Below are 21,042 nucleotides of genomic sequence, written 5' to 3'. Positions count from 1 at the left end.
AAAACTGACACCTGAAACCCTCTTTATTTCAATACTGTGCAATAATTAACAAATACAGAACCTACATTTTTTTGAAAAGCATATTTGGTTTCAGGATCATGATATAACAGCACAGTATCAGTTATTCTGCTCAAACGACATTCACCCTAAGTTCTGGAAAGTTAATACTTCCTCACCATAACCTAGCTTTGAAGGCTGGTTTCTTGAAGGCACACTTGATGTAGGTATAACCCTTCGCTCAGCAGGTATTGGAGCTGGACCTGAAGCTGGAAATGAACATTCAAAATATTGGTATTGTTTATCCTTGAAAATCAGCACTGCCATAACTATATTTTTATGGTCTTTCAAATACAAGTTGTCCTTCATATACTAGTGAAAATCAACCCAGTGATCCAGTGTGGGGAAGAAAATCTAAGGGACATGTTCCCTTTAAGATATTACAGGCAGTGGGTGTTGTAGTGCCCCCCCTCCCCCAGACTCTACTTTACTTCCAAATTTACCTGTAAACATTCAAAATATTGGTATGAACAATTATGTTTTATCCTTGAAAATCAGCACAGTCATATCTAGAATAGCTACATTTTTCACTCAGGGCTGATCCACCAAAATGCGTAAATGAAAGACAAACCTTTTTAAGAAAATGTTTGCTTTTTACTAAGACAACTACAATGAAACCAATGTAATAGATGAGGGGGAAAAAAAAGAGAGTAATTATGGGGTGCAGTGGGGGGACTCATACTACAGTCACAATACTCACTGTGCAGTACTGCATGCAAGCTCTTTCCATCATTTCTATTGTTTATATTAGGCTTTTCCTATTTAACACAACTTGGGATAAGCACAAAAATGTATACTCCAATGAGGATAAAGAAATATACAGTAAGACCAAGGCCACAGTTGCTGGAACAGATCAAATATAGCAAACACCAAGCAAATTAATTTTTTCCACTTGTCTCCAATGCATTCAGGGTATTGTTCATGGGTGACAGGAAGTTCAATCATAGGGAGATCATCGAAGCCAAGCCCAATTTCCCTTCCTGCCCTCCTCCCCCTGCCACACTTTTCAGTAGGAGTCACTAGATAGGAATCAGGAGCCTTGGTTGATGTTTTTTTCTCCCTTCTCCTTCTTGGGGACACTACCAGTTTTTCTGCCCCTGCCCTCTCAGATATTGAAGAACTCAATATAGATGAGATATCAAACATGGGACACATCAGCCCAGGGCATTCCTGGTCTGGATGGCTCAAAATATAATAGTTTGTGCATTTACCCACTGAGCCATTAGGGAGCTCAAAATATGCAAGGAAAGAAGACCAATGAAGACTGGGATTTATATAGAAATCAGGTAAGGATACCTAAAATGAGCATTCATAGAAGAAAGTAATAGAGAGGCAGACTGTAGCTAGTGGTACATAAATTATCAAAATGGCAACAAAACAAATAGGTCCATTAAGTGATAAGTGGGACAGAAATATTACAAAAGGTTCAGGAAATTACAGAGGTGCTAAATTAATTCTTCACTTCAGTCTTCACAATTGAAGACTGTAGAGACATTTGGGATTATTATTTTAGCTCAGGAATCTGTAATACTTAGATATCAGCAAGACATACGTAAGTGAAAGCAAATCAAGAAATTACACATATGTAGGGCACTGGGACCAGATGGCATATATCCTAGATTTCTCAGGAGTATGATGGAGAAAGTAAAAAGACTGTGGTGACTATTGAGGTATGGTAATATAGTGGTTATATTAGTGGATTACTAACACAGCGGTCACGAGTTCAAATCCAATCATGAATTCACGAAATCTGGTAATTTGTCAGCTAGCATCAGAAAAAATGACCACGAAAACCGCTGGACTGTCGTAAAAATCCAACTGGTTCACTAATGTCCTTCAGAAAAGAGTACGTGCCACTCTCATCCAGTCTGGCCTACATGTGACTAGTCCACACTACATGCTTGACTTTTAATGCACTCTGAGGTTGCCTAGCAAGCCACACAGTTGTACAAAGAACTGCTACTCAAGAAGGGATGGGAAATAAATGTGGTCTTGTCAGCACTACCCATATCCGGAGAACAAAAACATTTTTTTTTAAAAGGAGTTCCAAAAATACAAGTGGTGTACCCAAGGACGGCAGAATAGTAAAAGTTACACTGATATTCATTAGAGTGAACATGAACCTAGGAAATCTAGACCTATCAGCCATTAGCTGTGGGGAAAATGCTCAAGGCCATAAGGGAGAGTTCAACATGAATTTAGAAGCAATAGGTTATGTCTCACAAATCTTTAAGAATGTAACTAAATAGGTTGCAGAGGACACTTCAATAGATATAATCCAGTTGGATTTTCAGAAGGCATTTGATATGGCTCCACATGTGAGGCGCATAAATAACATTAAGTGATAACATGTCTAGAGTGTAATTTCAATATTAATTTTGTCTCCTCTAGCTATTTCCTCCATTTCATTATTTAAGCTCTTCATTTCAAACTTAGTTTTTCAAATAAATGTTCCAGTGGACATTGGAAACTCATGCTAGGCAGATGTATCATGATTCTGTGTCAAATCTTGAAAAGGGCCCGTATCATAGTATCATACTAGGTACTGCAAAGGAGGAGGCCATTCATTCCATTGTGCCTGTGCCGGCTCTTTGAAAGAGCTGTCTCAATTAGTCCCATTCCCCTGTTCTTACCCCATAATCCTGTAATTTTTTTCTCTTCAAGTATTTATCCAATTCCCTTTTAAAAGTTACGACTGAATCTTTCAGGCAGTGCATTCCAGGTCATTAAAACTCACTGCATAAAAAAATGTTTCCTCATGTCTCCTCTGGCTCTTTTGCCAATCACCTTAAATCTATGTCCTCTGGTTACCGACCCTCCTGCCACTGGAAACAGTTTCTCCTTATTTACTCTGTCAAAATCGTTCATGATTTTGAATACCACCATCAAATCTCGCTTTAACCTTCTCTGTTCTAAGGAGAACAAGCCCGGCTTCTCCACATAACTGAAGTCCCTCATCCTTGGTACCATTCTAGTAAATGTCTTCTGCACTGTCTCTAAGGCCTTGACATCCTTCCTAAAGGGTGGTGCCCAGAATTGAACACACAACTCCAGCTGAGGCCTGACCCATATTTTATAAATGTTCAGCAAACTTCCTTGCTTTTGTACTCTATGCCTCTATTAATAAAGCCTGGGATCCCATATGCTTTTTTTTTAAAAAAACAGCCTTCTCAACTTGTCTGTCACAAAAGATTTGTGTACATACACACCCAGGTCTCTCCCTTCCTGCACCCCCTTTAAAATTGTACCATTTGTTTTATATTGCCTCTCCTCATTCTTCCTACCAAAATGTACCACGTCACAATTCTCTGCTTTAAATTTCATTTGCCATGTGTCTCTCCATTTCACCAGTCTGTCTATGTCCTCCTGAAGTCTATTACTATCCTCCACATTGTTTACTAAATTTCCGAGTTTCGTGTCATCTGCAAACTTCGAAGTTTTACCCTTTATACTCAAGTCCTGGTCATTAATATATATCAAAAAGAGTAGTCCTAATACTGACCCATGGAGAACACCAACGAATACTTCCCTCCAGTCTGAAAAACAACCATTCATCACTACTCTCTGCTTTCTGTCCCCTAACCAATTTTGTATCCTTGTTGCCATTATCCCTTTAGATCCCATGGGCTATAATTTTGCTAACAAGTCCATTATGCGGTACTTTATCAAATGCCTTTTGAAAGTCCATATACACAACATCAAACAGCACTACCCTCATCAACCCTCTCCGTTACTTCATCAAAGAAGTCAATCAAGTTAGTCAAACACGATTTTCCTTTAACAAATCCGTGCTGACTTTCATTTATTAGCCCGTACTTTTCCAAGTGCCATTTAAGTTTGTCCCAGATTATTGCCTCTAAAAGTTTCCCATCTCTGACATTAGGCTGACTAGTCTGTAATTACTGGATTTATCACTCGCCCTGTTTTTGAACAGGGGTGTAACATTTGCAATCCTCCAGTCCTCTGGCATCGTGGTCATATCGAAGGAGGATTGGAAGATTGTGACCAGAGCCTCCGCAATTTCCACCCTTACTTCCCTCAGTAACCTAGAATGCATCTCACTTGGACCAGGTGACTTTTCTATTTTGAGTACTGCCAATCTTTTAAATACCTCCTCTTTATCTATTTTTAACCTACTCAATATCGCTACTACCTACTCCTTTACAGCTACAATGGCAGCATCCTCTTCTCTAGTGAAGACCGATGCGGAAGTATTCATCTAGTACCTCAGCCATGCCCTCTGCCTCCACAAGATCTCCTTTTTTGTCCCTAATCGGTCCGACTCTTCCTTTGATTATTTATTATTTAAATGTTTATAAAAGACTTTTGGGTTCCCTTTTGTTAGCCGCTAATCATTTCTCATACTCTCCCTTTGCCCTTCTTATTTCTTTTTTTCAGATCTCCTCTGTACTTTCTGTATTCAGCTTGGTTCTCGGATGTATTATGAACCTTACATTTGTCATAAACCTTCTTTTTCTGTTTCAAATTAATCTCTATATCTTTCGTCATCCAGGGAATTCTAGATTTGGATGCCCTTCCTTCCCCCCTCGTGGGAATAGGCTTACTCTGCATCCGAACAATCTTCTCCTTGAAGGCCTCCCATTGTTCAATTACTGTTTTGTCTGCCAATTTTTGATTTCATTCCACCTGGGCAAGATCCCTTTTTAACTAACTGAAATTTGCCCTCCTCCAGCTAAGTATTTTCACATTTGATTGTTCCTTGTCCTTGTCCTTTTCCATAACTATTCTAAACCTAATGATATTATGATCACTGTTCCCCAAATGCTTCCCCACTGAAACATGTTCTACTTGCCCCACTTCATTCCCCAGAATTAGATCCAGCACTGCTTCCTTCCTCGTTGGGCTGGAAACATACTGATCAAGAAAGTTCTCTTGTACACATTTCGGGAATTCCTCCTCCTCTTTGCCCTTTACACTGTTACTGTCCCAGTCTATATTGGGATGACTGATGTCCCCCATTATCACTCTATAGTTCTTGCATCATCCTGAAATTTGGCTGCACATTTGCTCCTCTATCTCCTTCCCACTATTTGGTGGCCTATAGTATACACCCAGTAACGAAATAGCTCCTCTATTGTTCCGTCATTCTAACCAAATAGATTCTGTCTTTGACCCCTCAACTACATCATCCCTTTCTTTTTTTTATTTGTTCATGGGATGTGGGCGTCGCTGGCAAGGCCAGCATTTATTGTCCATCTCTAATTGCCCTTGAGAAGGTGGCGGTGAGCCGCTTTCTTGAACCACTGCAGTCCGTTTGGTGAAGGCTCCCCCACAGTGCTGTTAGGTAGGGAGTTCCAGGATTTTGACCCAGCGACGATGAAGGAACGGCGATATATTTCCAAGTCGGGATGGTGTGTGACTTGGAGGGGAACGTGCAGGTGGTGTTGTTCCCATGTGCCTGCTGCTCTTGTCCTTCTAGGTGGTAGAGGTCGTGGGTTTGGGAGGTGCTGTCGAAGAAGCCTTGGCGAGTTGCTGCAGTGCATCCTGTGGATGGTACACACTGCAGCCACAGTGCGCCGGTGGTGAAGGAAGTGAATGTTTAGGGTGGTCAATGGGGTGCAAATCAAGCGAGCTGCTTTGTCCTGGATGGTGTTGAGCTTCTTGAATGTTGTAGGAGCTGCACTCATCCAGTCAAGTGGACAGTATTCCATCACACTCCTGACTCGTGCCTTGTAGATGGTGGAAAGGCTTTGGGGAGTCAGGAGATGAGTTACTCACCGCAGAATACCCAGCCTCTGACCTGTTCTTGTAGCCACAGTATTTATGTGGCTGGTTCAGTTAAGTTTCTGGTCAATGGTGGGGGATTCGGCGATGGTAATGCCGTTGAATGTCAAGGGGAGGTGGTTAGACTCTCTCTTGTTGGAGATGGTCATTGCCTGGCACTTAAGTGGCAAGTAACATTCGCACCAGACATCAGCCTAAGCCTGGATGTTGTCCAGGTCTTGCTGCATGTGGGCACGGACTGCTTCATTATCTGAGGGGTTGCGAATGGAACTGAACACTGTGCAATCATCAGCAAACATCCCCATTTCTGACCTTATGATGGAGGGAAGGTCATTGATGAAGCAGCTGAAAATGGTTGGGCCTAGGACACTGCCCTGAGGAACTCCTGCAGCAATGTCCTGGGGCTGAGATGATTGGCCTCCAACAACCACTACCATCTTCCTTTGTGCTAGGTATGACTCCAGCCACTGGAGAGTTTTCCCCCCGATTCCCATTGACTTCAACTTTAATAGGGCTCCTTGGTGCCACACTCAGTCAAATGCTGCCTTGATGTCAAGGGCAGTCAGTCTCACCTCACCTCTGGAATTCAGCTCTTTTGTCCATGTTTGGACCAAGGCTGTAATGAGGTCTGGAGCTGAGTGGTCCTGGCGGAACCCAAACTGAGCATCAGTGTGCAGGTTATTGGTGAGTAAGTGCCGCTTGATAGCACTGTCGAAGACACCTTCCATCACTTTGCTGATGATTGAGAGTAGACTGATGGGGCGGTAATTGGCCGGATTGGATTTGTCCTGCTTTTTGTGGACAGGACATACCTGGGCAATTTTCCACATTGTCGGGTAGATGTCAGTGTTGTAGCTGTACTGGAACAGTTTGGCTAAAGGCGCGGTTAGTTCTGGAGCACAAGTCTTCAGCACGCCAGCCGGGATGTTGTCGGAGCCCATAGCCTTTGCTGAATCCAGTGCTATAATAGTTTCTTTGACCAATACTGCCACCCCTCTCCTTTCTTTCCTGCCCTATCTTTCCTGAATACCTTGTAGCCAGGAATATTAAGTATCCAATCCTCCCCTTTTTTGAGCCAGGTCTCCGTTATCGCCACTATCTCATAGTCCCATTTGCGACTTGAGTCTGTAGCTCACCATTTACGCACATGTATTATTTGTCCCTCCCAGTCCTCTGTGCACCTTATTTCTCCTCTCTAATGTTTCACCCTGGTTCCCAGCCCCCTGCCAAATTAGTTTAAACCCTCTCCCACTACTTAATCTCCCCACGAGGACATTGGTCTCAGCTCTGTTGAGGTGCAACCTGTCCATTTTGAACAGATCTCTCCTGCCCCAGAACTGGTCCCAGGAATCTGAAACCATCCCTCCTGCGGTATTCCTCTGTGATGGGTTTACAATTTATTATTCTTTTATACACGACTATATTTTTCCTATGAATATAATCAAAGATGAGACCTAATTCTGGAGTATCCATTCAAGTTTTAGCATTGATTCTTTCAGAATTCACAAAATTCAGAAATCAAACAGTTCTTTCAAAGTTTGCAGTTTACAAAATACATTAGTGTACTTCAATAACTGATGAATTCCAAAACATTAATGTCAAAAATATTCACAGTAATGACACGTACTGATAGAATTACATTGCAATCACTGACCTAATACAAGAAAAAAATAGTTCTGCAATGACTGATTCAGATTTAAAAAAGGAAGGCTGTCTGAACAAAATCTTAATCTTTAAATGTATCCATGGTTTTTTCCCTTATGACATATCATTTTTCAGCTCAGAGGATATGCAATCTGCTCCCTGGACTCTGCCAACATGGCTTTGTAAGTAGCTGCTTAGAGATACACAATAACAAATAACAAAGGCATAGCAGTTGTGATTCACTGTGGAATTCTCCTTCCCTGTAGAAAATGCTGTACCTCCACCTCACTTAGTTTTGGCCATGAAAAGTACATATCCATGGCCACAGAACCTCATTTATTTATTTTTTTACTTACTTGAAGTTTTGCTCAGTTCTGTGTCCAGAAGTTCATCAAGAGCTAATTGTGCAGCGTTGGCTTTTGCTTCTTTCTTATTTTGACCCATTCCAGTTTTGTATTCAACACCATCAACCACAGCACAGAATGCAAAATATTGTCCAAATACATTCCCTAGAAAGAGAAAAATGTTTAATAATTTCAGCTAAACTGATACATAAAATAATTTTCCAGTAGGGCATCCGCTGCAGAAAAATAAATTCCACCCACCTGTAGCTACAGTTTCTTTTAAAATTAGTTGCATACGCAACATTTGTGCATACTGATGTAAGGCTGAAACTGGGTTGATCTCACCACGTCTGTATTTATCAATAAATTCCCTAGAAACTTTCTTAGGAGGTAGTGCAGTGTTTGGGAGCGGTTTAGTATATTCAGCAAATTGTGACTTTGGGTATTGACCTGTAAAACATACATAAATATAAAATTATAACATGCAACTAGTTACAAAAGCATTATTGACTTTTGACGTATCTTTGGCCAAAACATATAGTACTCCTGGACAGACAGTTACAGGTGAACTAGGATATGGCAGATGTAGTTACAAAAGACATGTTTCAGTCCCTGAACTCATGTCAGAAAATCATTAAACAAAACCAATCACTTTTATCTGACTGTTGCAGGCCTTTTAAAGTTATAGGAACATAAGAGATAGTTACTTCATATTAGATCCCACCAGTGCAGCAAGAGTCAGTCCCAGTTTAAAGATTCAGTCAGCATTACCGTAGAATTACTGTAGCTATTTTAAGATATTACAATTCAAGAATCATCCTTCCCTATTTAGCAAACAAAGGCTAAAAGCTAACATTACTACAATATAAATAAAAATTAATCGCAGTATTACATTAGCACACTTCATGTCAGTCTGATTAATTCTTTTCTTACATACCCTCAAGTCTAATTCCTGCTAGTTACTTTTAATGGACACTTGACCTGCCTAGCTGTATGTTCGTAACATCATTTATTAGCACATTCACTTAATTTCTATAACCAGCTTGCAATCCACTAATCTCATTACTGCCAAACCGTGCAAACATTTTTAATCTGCAAATTTAATAGTAATATAGCATTTATGCCCTCAAGATCTTTAATAAAGTTAGTGAACTGTAATGGACTTAGCACAGAGCCCTAGGGTAGAATCACAAAATGATACAGTACAGGAGGCCATTCGGCCCATCATGCCCGTGCCAGCTGTTTGAAAGAACTATCCAATTAGTCCCATTCTCCTGCTCTTTCCTCATAGCCCTGCAATTTTATCCCCTTCAAGTATTTATCCAATTCCCTTTTGAAAGTTATTATTGAATCTGCTTCCACCACCCTTTCAGGCAGTGCATTCCAACTTAACAACTCACTGTGTAAAAATGTTATTCCTCACTCCACTCAATTTGAATGCTTCCCATTAATAATCACTCTTTGTACATCATTTTAACTAACTCCCAATCTATTCTACAATATCCCTAATGATAGCATAACATCTATTTTATTTCTAATAGTTGTCTATGTGGGACTTTAATGTTTTCTGGGAATCCAGTAGAGAATTTCCACTTAACTTCTTTCCACTGTTTTAATCACGTCCTCAAAAAACTCAATCAAGTTAGTGTCTACATGTTGGGTATCCCCAATGACAACAACACTGTTCATTTTTAGTATTTTGTAAGTAATTTTTAATTTGACATGTTTAAAAAAAAGGGTTGAAAGGTTGATCTGCCCATTTTTAAACTTATGGCACTTATTTCACTAAAATAATATGAATCCCGTTCACCCATCACCCTTGTGCTCACTGACCTACATTAGCTCCCAGTCTGGCAACGCCTTGATTTTAAAATTCTCATTTTTTTTCAAATCCCTCCATGGCCACATCCTTCCCTATCTCTGTAACCTCCTCCAGCCCTACAACCCTCCGAGATAACTGCCCTCCTCCAATTCTGGCCTTTTGTACATCCCTGATTTTCACTTTTCCACCATTGGTGGCCGTGCCTTCAGCTAACTAGACCCGACACTCTGGAATTCCCTCCCTAAACCTCTCCGACTCTCTGCCTCCCTCTTCCCCCTTTAAGATGCTCCTTAAAACCTACCTCTTTTACCAAGGTTTTGATCACCTGTCCTAATATCTCCTTATGTTGCTCGGCGTCAAATTATGTTTGATAACACTCCTGTGAAGCGCCTTGGTACGTTTTACTACGTTAAAGGCACTATGTAAATGCAAGTTATTGTTGTTGGATCCTGCTTTTAGCCAGAGGCTAAATATATCCAATGTAGGGAGATTGAATGAGGGAAGAGAAAGAATAGTGTAAAAAGGGAAGATAGCAAGCAGAAGTAAAATGTTTAAAATGACTTGAAATTTAAGGATTTATTTTAGCTGTACAGGTTTATTATATTAATAGTAACCGTTGACTCCTGAGTAAATTTATTACAGTAATATTACTGCTTATTTTAGCATCACAACATGAGAGCTGGTCTTCCTTCAAGACTGTCTCCCTGTCCCCTGAAGGCTCCAATTTATGGTGGACAAGAATTAATTGGTTAATTTTCTGAACCTCATCCTTCATGTTTGAGACTAGACATTATGGCCTTGATTTCTATGAGGGGGGGGGGGGGGGCGGCGCAGGGGCAGGAAGGGTGCATGAGCGGCAGAGCCTCATTTAAATAAATCTTTCCAGAATCCCGCCGACACGCAGCCAGATTGACTACCTGGCCGGCCGGAGTAGGAATTTAGCATCAGGAGGCCACAACCGGGAGCCCGTGGGAATGGTCCTTGGCAGTCAGTGGGGGAGGGGGTCTGGCCACGATCGGGGGAGGAGGAAGGCTTTGGCCGCAGTTGGGGGGGGGGGAAGCACGGGGAGAGAGGGGCCCAAGGTTTCCTGGTGAGGCCTAGAGGAGCACTCCTGCCCCTCTTAGCCCACAAGGAAACCTAAAATAAAATTTTTAAAACTTACCTTCTGTGCTTCTTCTGGCTCCCTAAAAGGTATCGCCTGATGTGGAAGCCATCACTGCTCCGCCGCTCAGTCCTTCACTAAAATTGCAGATCGGATCCTGATGATATCATTGGACCAGATCTGCATATTTAAAGTAGGACGCCGATTCCGGGGGTAAGTGACAGGCCTCAGGGCCCATTTGTTGGTAGGCAATTGATAGATTGAATGATCACAATGATCCTGCCTTCTCCCATTATCCATATTTGTACACTTTCCAGCAGAGTTCACTAGATAGTGATCAGGTATGGGAAATCTGACTGATTTTTTCCTTCCCTACCGAAAAACCTGAGGTCAATGATAGAACCGCTACACCAAACCTAGCTGAGATCAACTAGGATTAGAGAGGAGCTCAGGAGAAATTTTTTCAGACAGAGGATGGTGAGGGTCTGGAATTTACTGCCTGAAAGGGTGGTAAAGGCAGAAACCCTCAACTCATTTAAAAAGTGCTTGGATGTGCACCTGAAGTGCCGTAACCTATAGGGCTACGGACCAAATGCTGGAAGGTGGGATTAAGCTGGATAGCTCTTTTTCGGCCGGCACGGACATGATAGGCTGAATGGCATCCTTCTGTACTGTAACTTTCTATGATTTTATGAATTCAGCCCATAACAGGTACGGTAGCATAGTGGTTATGTTACTGGACTAGTAATCCAGAGGCCTGGACTAAAATCCAGAGTCATGAGTTCAAATCCCGCCACGGCAGCTGGCGAATTTAAATTCAATTAATTAATTAATTAAATTCAATTAATTAAATAAAATCTGGAATTAAAATACTAGTATCAGTAATGATGGCCATGAAACTACCGGATTGTCGTAAAAACCCATCTGGTTCACTAATGTCCTTACCTGGTCTGGCCGACATGTGACTCCAGACCCACAGCAATGTGGTTGATTCTTAATTGCCCTCTGAAATGGCCGAGCAAGCCACTCAGTTGTAAAATCTCGCTACGAAAAGTCATAAGAAGAATAAAACCGGATGGACCACCCGGCATCGGACCACCAGGCACCGGACACGACAACGGCAAAACACCAAGCCCAGTCGACCCTGCAAGGTCCTTCTTACTAACATCTGGGGACTTGTGCCAAAATTGGGAGAGCTGTCCCACAGACTAGTCAAGCAACAGCCTGATATAGCCATACTCACAGAATCATACCTTTCAGCCAATGTCCCAGACTCTTGAATCACCATCCCTGGGTATGTCCTGTCCCACCGGCAGGACAGACCCACCAGAGGTGGCGGTACAGTGATATACAGTCAGGAGGGAGTGGCCCTGGGAGTCCTCAACATTGACTCTGGACCCCATGAAATCTCATGGCATCAGGTCAAACATGGGCAAGGAAACCTCCTGCTGATTACCACCTACCGTCCTCCCTCAGCTGATGAATCAGTCCTCCTCCATGTTGAGCACCACTTGGAGGAAGCACTGAGGGCAGCAAGGGCACAGAATGTACTCTGGGTGGGGGACTTCAATGTCCATCACCAAGAGTGGCTCGGTAGCACCACTACTGACCGAGCTGGCCGAGTCCTGAAGGACATAGCTGCTAGACTGGGCCTGCGGCAGGTGGTGAGCGAACCAACACGAGGGAAAAACTTACTTGACCTCGTCCTCACCAATCTACCTGTCGCAAATGCATCTGTGCATGACAGTATTGGTAGGAGTGACCACCGCACAGTCCTTGTGGAGATGAAGTCCCGTCTTCGCACTGAGGACACCATCCAACGTGTTGTGTGGCACTACCACCGTGCTAAATGGGATAGATTCAGGACGGATCTAGCAGCTCAAAACTGGGCATCCATGAGGCGCTGTGGGCCATCAGCAGCAGCAGAATTGTATTCCACCACAATCTGTAACCTCATGGCCCGGCATATTCCTCACTCTACCATTACCAACAAGCCAGGGGATCAACCCTGGTTCAATGAGGAGTGTAGAAGAGCATGCCAGGAGCAGCACCAGGCGTACCTAAAAATGAGGTGCCAACCTGGTGAAGCTACAGCTCAGGACTACATGCAGGCTAAACAGCGGAAGCAACATGCTGTAGACAGAGCTAAGCGATTCCACAACCAACGGATCAGATCAAAGCTCTGCAGTCCTGCCACATCCAGTCGTGAATGGTGGTGGACAATTAAACAACTAACGGGAGGAGGAGGCTCTGCAAACATCGCCATCCTCAATGATGGCGGAGTCCAGCACGTGAGTGCAAAAGACAAGGCTGAAGCGTTTGTAACCATCTTCAGCCAGAAGTGCCGAGTGGATGATCCATCTCGGCCTCCTCCCGATATCCCCACCATCACAGAAGCCAGTCTTCGGCCAATTCGATTCACTCCACGTGATATTAAGAAACGGCTGAGTGCACTGGATACAACAAAGGCTATGGGCCCCGACAACATCCCAGCTGTAGTGCTGAAGACTTGTGCTCCAGGACTAGCTGCGCCTCCAGCCAAGCTGTTCCAGTACAGCTACAACACTGGCATCTACCCGACAATGTGGAAAATTGCCCAGGTATGTCCTGTCCACAAAAAGCAGGACAAATCCAATCCGGCCAATTACCGCCCCATCAGTCTACTCTCAATCATCAGCAAAGTGATGGAAGGTGTCATCGACAGTGCTATCAAGCGGCACTTACTCACCAATAACCTGCTCACCGATGCTCAGTTTGGGTTCCGCCAGGACCACTCGGCTCCAGACCTCATTACAGCGTTGGTCCAAACATGGACAAAAGAGCTGAATTCCAGAGGTGAGGTGAGACTGACTGCCCTTGACATCAAGGCAGCATTTGACCGAGTGTGGCACCAAGGAGCCCTAGTAAAATTGAAGTCAATGGGAAGCAGGGGGAAAACTCTCCAGTGGCTGGAGTCATACCTAGCACAAAGGAAGATGGTAGTGGTTGTTGGAGGCCAATCGTCTCAGCCCCAGGGCATTGCTGCAGGAGTTCCTCAGGGCAGTGTCCTCGGCCCAACCATCTTCAGCTGCTTCATCAATGACCTTCCCTCCATCATAAGGTCAGAAATGGGGATGTTCGCTGATGACTGCACAGTGTACAGTTCCATTCGCAACCCCTCAAATAATGAAGCAGTCCGAGCCCGCATGCAGCAAGACCTGGACAACATCCAGGCTTGGGCTCATAAGTGGCAAGTAACATTCGCGCCAGATAAGTGCCAGGCAATGACCATCTCCAACAAGAGACAGTCTAACCACCTCCCCCTGACATTCAACGGCATTACCATCACCGAATCCCCCACCATCAACATCCTGGGGGTCACCATTGACCAGAAACTTAACTGGACCAGCCATATAAATACTGTGGCTACGAGAGCAGGTCAGAGGCTGGGTATTCTGCGGCGAGTGACTCACCTCCTGACTCCCCAAAGCCTTTCCACCATCTACAAGGCACAAGTCAGGAGTTGTTGGAGCTGCACTCTCCACTTGCTTGGATGAGTGCAGCTCCAACAACACTCAAGAAGCTCAACACCATCCAAGATAAAGCAGTCCGCTTGATTGGCACCCCATCCACCACACTAAACATTCACTCCCTTCACCATAGCCGCACTGTGGCTGCAGTGTGTACCATCCACAGGATGCACTGCAGCAACTCGCCAAGGCTTCTTCGACAGCACCTCCCAAACCCGCGACCTCTACCACCTAGAAGGACAAGAGCAGCAGGCACATGGGAACAACACCACCTGCATGTTCCCCTCCAAGTCACACACCATCCCGACTTGGAAATATATCGCCGTTCCTTCATTGTCGCTGGGTCAAAATCCTGGAACTCCCTTCCTAACAGCACTGTGGGAGAACTGTCACCACACGGACTGCAGCGGTTCAAGAAGGCGGCTCACCACCACCTTCTCGAGGGCAATTAGGGATGGGCAATAAATGCTGGCCTCGCCAGCAACGCCCACATCCCGTGAACGAATAAAAAAAAACAGGGATCAAGCCTGTCACTTTCCTGGTCTGTATGGTTTAATTCCACAGTGGGTAATTTATTTACCAACTTAAATATTTTATTAAAAATGTTAAACTAAAAGGAGCCGGTGACTATAATGGGGAAGTATTTTTAATGTAAAGCACTCCCTTCAATTATGGGAATGAGGTGCAAAAAAGCTTTTCTTCTCAACTTGCCACCTTGCAGACTCAGTTGGAAACTCAGCTGATGTCAAATATGGAACCCTTCAACTAGGGCCATGTGTTTTTACCTTTGCTAAAATATAGCTGTGAGTGATAAGTGGTGCATTGTTGTTGGTGACACTGATTATTCCTACCTTTTTTTTTTAAAAAGGGAGAAAATGTACGGGAATGAAAATGAAAATGCAACCAGAGCAAACTCAAGCATTTCCTAACACAAGGTCAAGTCTTGCACTGGCAGCAGCCTGGGAACATCCTGATTATCTTCCTGCTTGTCCACAGGGGTGCAGGGGTCTGCTGCTGGGGACTGTGAAGAGAGAGGAAAAGGGTGTGGCCAAATATCCTCCAAAAAAGGTACAATGTACAAAATAAAGTATATTTTGATTTCATTTTGAATTTATGTTACCCTAATTTCGCAACTCTCACATCGATCATTACTTCTGGGCTACCAATGCACATAATTGTAATTCTCCACCCCTCCCTATTTCGTAACGCCTCTGCTCACAGAAATTATAACACAGAAATAGGCCATTCAGCCCAAGCAGTCTGTACTGATGTTTACCCTCCACATGAGCAGTAGTCTTAATCCCATGTGCTCGCTCTATCCCCTTATCCCTTTATTCCCCTTTCCTTCAACCACTTATCTTACCTATTCTTAAATACTAACATGGCCTCTGTTTCAATCACTAACTCCAACAGTGCATTCCACAGACTCACATCTGTGTAAAACACATTTCTCCTGCTCTCTGTCCTAAATCTCTTATATTTAATCTTTTATCAACGTCCCCTTATTCTCGACCCTTCAGCCACTGGAAACAGTCTGTTTCCATCTATCCTGTTTTATCCTTTCATAATTTTAAACAAAACTTCGCCATAGTAACACAGCCAAGACAGGAAACTCCAGAGATTCCCACCATGGTGAACATTGGTGCTCCAAGAAATATTCACAATGTAACTTGGCTGTTCTCATATTATTTACACACAAAAGTAAATTAGGTGGATTAAAATCAACAGTATCTCCTCCAATTGCTCATACTGCAAATATACCACATGATAAATCACTTACCTGGTCTGTGCTGGGTTAGCTTAATTCTGCCAGGATAGATGGAGATGCTTGACCCGTCTCAGTGTACTGAGATTAAGGAGGGGAAAATTGGGGTTGCTGGTTCTGATCATTACCCAACTATCTTGTGACTTCCATTGAATGTGTGTGCTGACAGTGGGAGAGAACAGGAATGAGCTTAGCTTACAGAAATGTGATGGTGTGTAGTGAAATAGCCCATCAACTCATTATTGATTCTTATAGCACTTGGGCAAGGTGATGGACTGGTGTTGGCATCTGTGGAACTGTATCTCAACATCAGTGTTGTAGTTGATGGCTCACCCTCTGACTCTTTTTATATTAACTCAGGGGTTCCCTAAGGCTCTGTCCTCTTTTCCACTATATTCCTTCTTCATTTATCATCTTATGTAGACAATTCTCTTCAATATTCATCAACATTCTTCAGATCAAATGCCCTGCCCTCAGTGTTTACAATCTCCAGTCCTCTCAAAGGGCAGTAAGTTGAATCATCACATCTTGAATTTCCATGCCCTTCAACCCGACAATGGAAATATTGTTTTTTTTAATTCTTCAAAGACACAGTTTTTCTTCAGGTCTCTTGCACTCTTATCCCCATCTTCAGGTATTGACATTCTTAGCCTCACTGTCTCCTGACCCCAAATGGAACTCCCACATCTATTCTAATGATAAAGCTGCCTCCTGGGAGCTTAATTCCCCTTTTTGTACCAAACACTTCTTTTCCTCTCATTATGTCTTAATATCCTATAAATCCCATGTCCATGTAAGACTTGATTATTGAACATACATCTGGAGAGTCTCTAAGACTTTTCTTACACTTCTTCACAGGATGTGATCGCTTTGGAGAGGGTGCAGAGGAGATTCACCAGGATGTTACCAGGGCTGGAGCGCTTCAGCTATGAAGAGAGACTGGGAAGATTGGGTTTGTTTTCCTTGGAGCAGAGGAGGCTGAGGGGGGACATGATTGAGGTGTACAAAATTATGAGGGGCACAGATAGGATGGATACTAAGGAGCTTTTTCCCTTCGTTGAGGGTTCTATAACAAGGGGACATAGATTCAAGGTAAAAGGCGGGAGGTTTAGAGGGGATTTGAGAAAGAACTTTTTCACCCAGAGGGTGGTTGGAGTCTGGAACTCACTGTCTGAAAGGGTTGTGGAGGCAGGAACCCTCACAACATTCAAGAAGCATTTGGATGAGCACTTGAAATGCCATAGCATACAAGGCTACGGACCAAATGCTGGAATATGGGATTAGAGTAGACAGGGCTGATGGCCGGCGCGGACACGATGGGCCGAAGGGCCTCTATCCGTGCTGTATAACTCTATGACTCTATGATACAAGAAAAAGTTTGTCACCTGACAGGTGCTCTCCATGCCAACTCTAGTCTCCAACCACTCACTCACTCTCTTCAGTGCAACCTTCGTTTTTGTCTTTATTTTATCAGTACCACTACGGTCAGTGCCTTGCTAAACTTTTCCTTCTAGTTCTTTTAAAGCTCTAAATACATTCCTTCTCCTCCCTACATCTCCAGTACGTGGGAAAAAACTCTCCAGTGCAGTTTCTTATTCTAACTCACTCTCAGGACCTCAAAACTGGAATTCCTTAGCTCGCTCAGTCCTTCTTTCCTCCTACGATCCTCGGGTTTTAAAATCCAAACTCAGCATTAGCTATTCATTACTTCCTGTTTTACCTAGTTTTCTCTTTTACTTTTTTCAATCTTGCTACTGCCCAACGTTAATGTCTATTGTGATTTTGAGCCTATCACCAAATATTTATTTCATACTCAACACCAAGGACCACTTCTGTAAGGGAGCTCTCATTCCCTATGAGTTAAAGTGTGTCCTTATATGCACAAAATCTGGTAACAGAGCATTGCCCAGGGGTTGAACAGAATACCTTTTTCACTGTAATGTGCCCAGTAGAAATGTCACAAACCTTCTCCATTAGCCTTTGGATAATGGAAGAATATTATTAGAACATGCAATGTAGGCTATAAACTACAAATCGGGTTTATTAAAAGTAAAAACTAAAAGAGCAAAAGGCCGACACAGTCGATTTCACTTGATTGAAGAACATTAATTATCTCATTGAATCTGTTACAGAACAAATCAATTTTAAATGTTTTCATCAGCTCCAGCTCAATCAACTGCTTGATGAGCGAAGAACCTAAAATAAATTGCTGCATGTTGGGATCAGATATGTCACATGTCCCTTCTGGAGTTCAAATTGGGACAAAGAAAATCCAAGATATCGGGGGTTAAATTGGATAATCCCTGAAAACGGGCACGGTGATCGCAGTACGTGATTAACCTGAGCCCGTTCATAGCGATGCAGGAAGCACGTTAAATTTGTGCTGCCTGTTGATTTAAATGATTGCCATGTGCAGCTAGCACTACCCGCGCTGTTCATTGGCTACACAAATCAGGAGGGAACCCGATATGGGGAGTGGCTGACACTACTTAAAGACAGCCTGCACTTCTAAAAGGGGAGATACATTGTGGCTGCTGGAAGAGTTGTGAATCGTAGTTAGTCTACTGAAGTGTCTGAAGCTGGGAGGGGGCATGCACCAAGGTTCTCTCTGATGCTGCACTGGAGGCCTTGGTGCACGAGGTGGAGAAAAGGAAGGACATTCTCCATCCACAGGGGGGGTAGGAACTGGGAGAGGGCATGCACCAAGGTTCTCTCTGATGCTGCACTGGAGGCCTTGGTGCACGAGGTGGAGAAAAGGAAGGACATTCTCCATCCACAGGGGGGGTAGGAACTGGGAGAGGGCATGCACCAAGGTTCTCTCTGATGCTGCACTGGAGGCCTTGGTGCACGAGGTGGAGAAAAGGAAGGACATTCTCCATCCACAGCGGGGTAGGAAGCCCTCACGACATATGAGGAGGAGGCACTGCGAGGAAATTGCAGAGGAGATGAATGCAAAGAGTGTGGCTCCAAGGACCACGATGCAGTGCAGCAAAAAGTTCAATGATCTTACAAGAGTTGTCAAGGTAAGATCAATCTTCAAATTCTAAGCCAAATCTTGCTGGAAAAGTAACGGCGAATGCGCAAATCAGCCAGCAAGTTCAGGGGATTAAGAGATATGATATGAGTTGCGAATCTCCAAAAATTGCTGGTCAATTTATGCCAATCCACCATTAGCTTCGCACAAGCGGCATCTCGCCCTTAGCCTCCCCGTCATTTTTAAGAACTTTCTCGATTTGCACATTAATTACCTATTAAAGTTGCCACAGAAAGTAAAGGCTGGTAATTAAGAGCACAAGTACCCTTTTAACGACATGATAATTGTTAATTCAACCTCTCTGACTCAGAAAGGGAACAATTTAAACTGTTCAGTCTCATTCCTGCATGTAGTAAATTCTTTATAGGGTTTAAAAAATTTCAAATTTTTAATTTTTTTCTTACTTTTCCTTTTTGTCTCTTTTTTTCCCTCTCAATTCAATCTTTCTTTCCCTCTCTTTATTTCCCTTTCTGTACCTGATTTGACTCTAATTCACCCTCCTTCTCTGTCATCCCTCTGCTTCTTTCTCAATCCTTAAATCTCATTGGTTAAGGAGACAGACTGTTGGTCCCACCATTCACTAAGGTCCCAGATGTCCCGTTGAACTCGCCGTTATCAGCTTGCACTTCCAGCAAGTTATGGTGCAAATTATTTTTGAGCTGAAGGTGCAGGAAAAAGTCCTACATCATGATTTGGCCCAGCATTTCATAACTGTTGCACCACTAGCCTCATAAGAACATAAGAAATAGGAGCAGGAGTAGGCCAATCGGCCCCTCGAGCCTGCTCCACCATTCAATAAGATCATGGCTGATCTGATCCTAACCTCAAATCTAAATTCATGTCCAATTTCCTGCTCGCTCCCTAATTCCCTTTACTTCTAGGAAACTGTCTATTTCTGTTTTAAATTTATTTAATGATGTAGCTTCCACAGCTTCCTGGGGCAGCAAATTCCACAGACCTACTACCCTCTGAGTGAAGAAGTTTCTCCTCATCTCAGTTTTGAAAGAGCAGCCCCTTATTCTAAGATTATGCCCCCAGTTCTAGTTTCACCCATCCTTGGGAACATCCTTACCGCATCCACCCGATCAAGCCCCTTCACAATCTTATATGTTTCAATAAGATCGACTCTCATTCTTCTGAACTCCAATGAGTAAAGTCCCAATCTACTCAACCTCTCCTCATATGTCCACCCCCTCATCCCCGGGATTAGCCGAGTGAACCTTCTTTGTACTGCCTCGAGAGCAAGTATGTCTTTTCTTAAGTATGGACACCAAAACTGTATGCAGTATTCCAGGTGCGGTCTCACCAACACCTCCCTGTTTTTATATTCTATCCCCCTAGCAATAAAAGCCAACATTCCGTTGGCCTTCTTGATCACCTGCTGCACTTGCATACTAACTTTTTGATCTTCTTGCACTAGGACCCCCAGATCCCTTTGTACTGCAGTACTTTCCAGTTTCTCGCCATTAAGATAATAACTTTCTCTCTGATTTTTCCTGCCAAAGTGCATAACCTCACATTTTCCAATATTGTATTGCATCTGCCAAATCTCGGCCCGCTCACCCAGCCTGTCTATATCCCCTTGTAGGTTTTTTAATGTCCTCCTCACTCTCTACTTTCCCTCCCATCTTTGTATCATCTGCAAACTTTGATATGTTACACTCGGTCCCCTCCTCCAAATCATCAATATAGATTGTAAAGAGTTGGGGACCCAGCACCGACCCCTGCGGAACACCACTGGCTACTGGTTGCCAGTCCGAGAATGAACCATTTATCCCAACTCTCTGCTTCCTATTAGATAACCAATCCTCCACCCATGCCAGAATATTACCCCCAATCCAGTGATTCTTTATCTTGAGCAATAATCTTTTATGTGGCACCTTGTCGAATGCCTTCTGGAAGTCTAAATACACTACATCCACTGGTTCCCCTTTATCCACCCTGTACGTTATGTCCTCAAAGAACTCAAGCAAATTTGTCAGACATGACTTCCCCTTCGTAAAGCCATGCTGACTTTGTC

The 21,042-nt window shown here is 43.4% G+C and overlaps 1 protein-coding gene across 1 annotated transcript in view; it reads right to left on the bottom strand.

Moving 5' to 3' along the window:
• The window catches only part of adad1 (adenosine deaminase domain containing 1 (testis-specific)), a 110,123-nt gene that overhangs the window by 77,730 nt on the left and 11,351 nt on the right, over positions 1 to 21,042 (bottom strand). Inside the window, exons 3-5 of the mRNA XM_067970967.1 lie at positions 8,052 to 8,240; positions 7,803 to 7,955; positions 177 to 266 (exon numbers count right to left, since the gene is read on the bottom strand). Coding sequence (XP_067827068.1) covers positions 177 to 266; positions 7,803 to 7,955; positions 8,052 to 8,240 — 432 coding nt within the window. The remainder of the gene's footprint in view (positions 1 to 176; positions 267 to 7,802; positions 7,956 to 8,051; positions 8,241 to 21,042) is intronic.

This window comes from Heptranchias perlo, chromosome 1 (genome assembly GCF_035084215.1).
Source record: "Heptranchias perlo isolate sHepPer1 chromosome 1, sHepPer1.hap1, whole genome shotgun sequence".
Taxonomy (NCBI): domain Eukaryota; kingdom Metazoa; phylum Chordata; class Chondrichthyes; order Hexanchiformes; family Hexanchidae; genus Heptranchias; species Heptranchias perlo.
The sequence above is the reverse complement of the archived record's forward strand: the minus strand, read 5'-3'. Positions and strand labels throughout refer to the sequence as shown.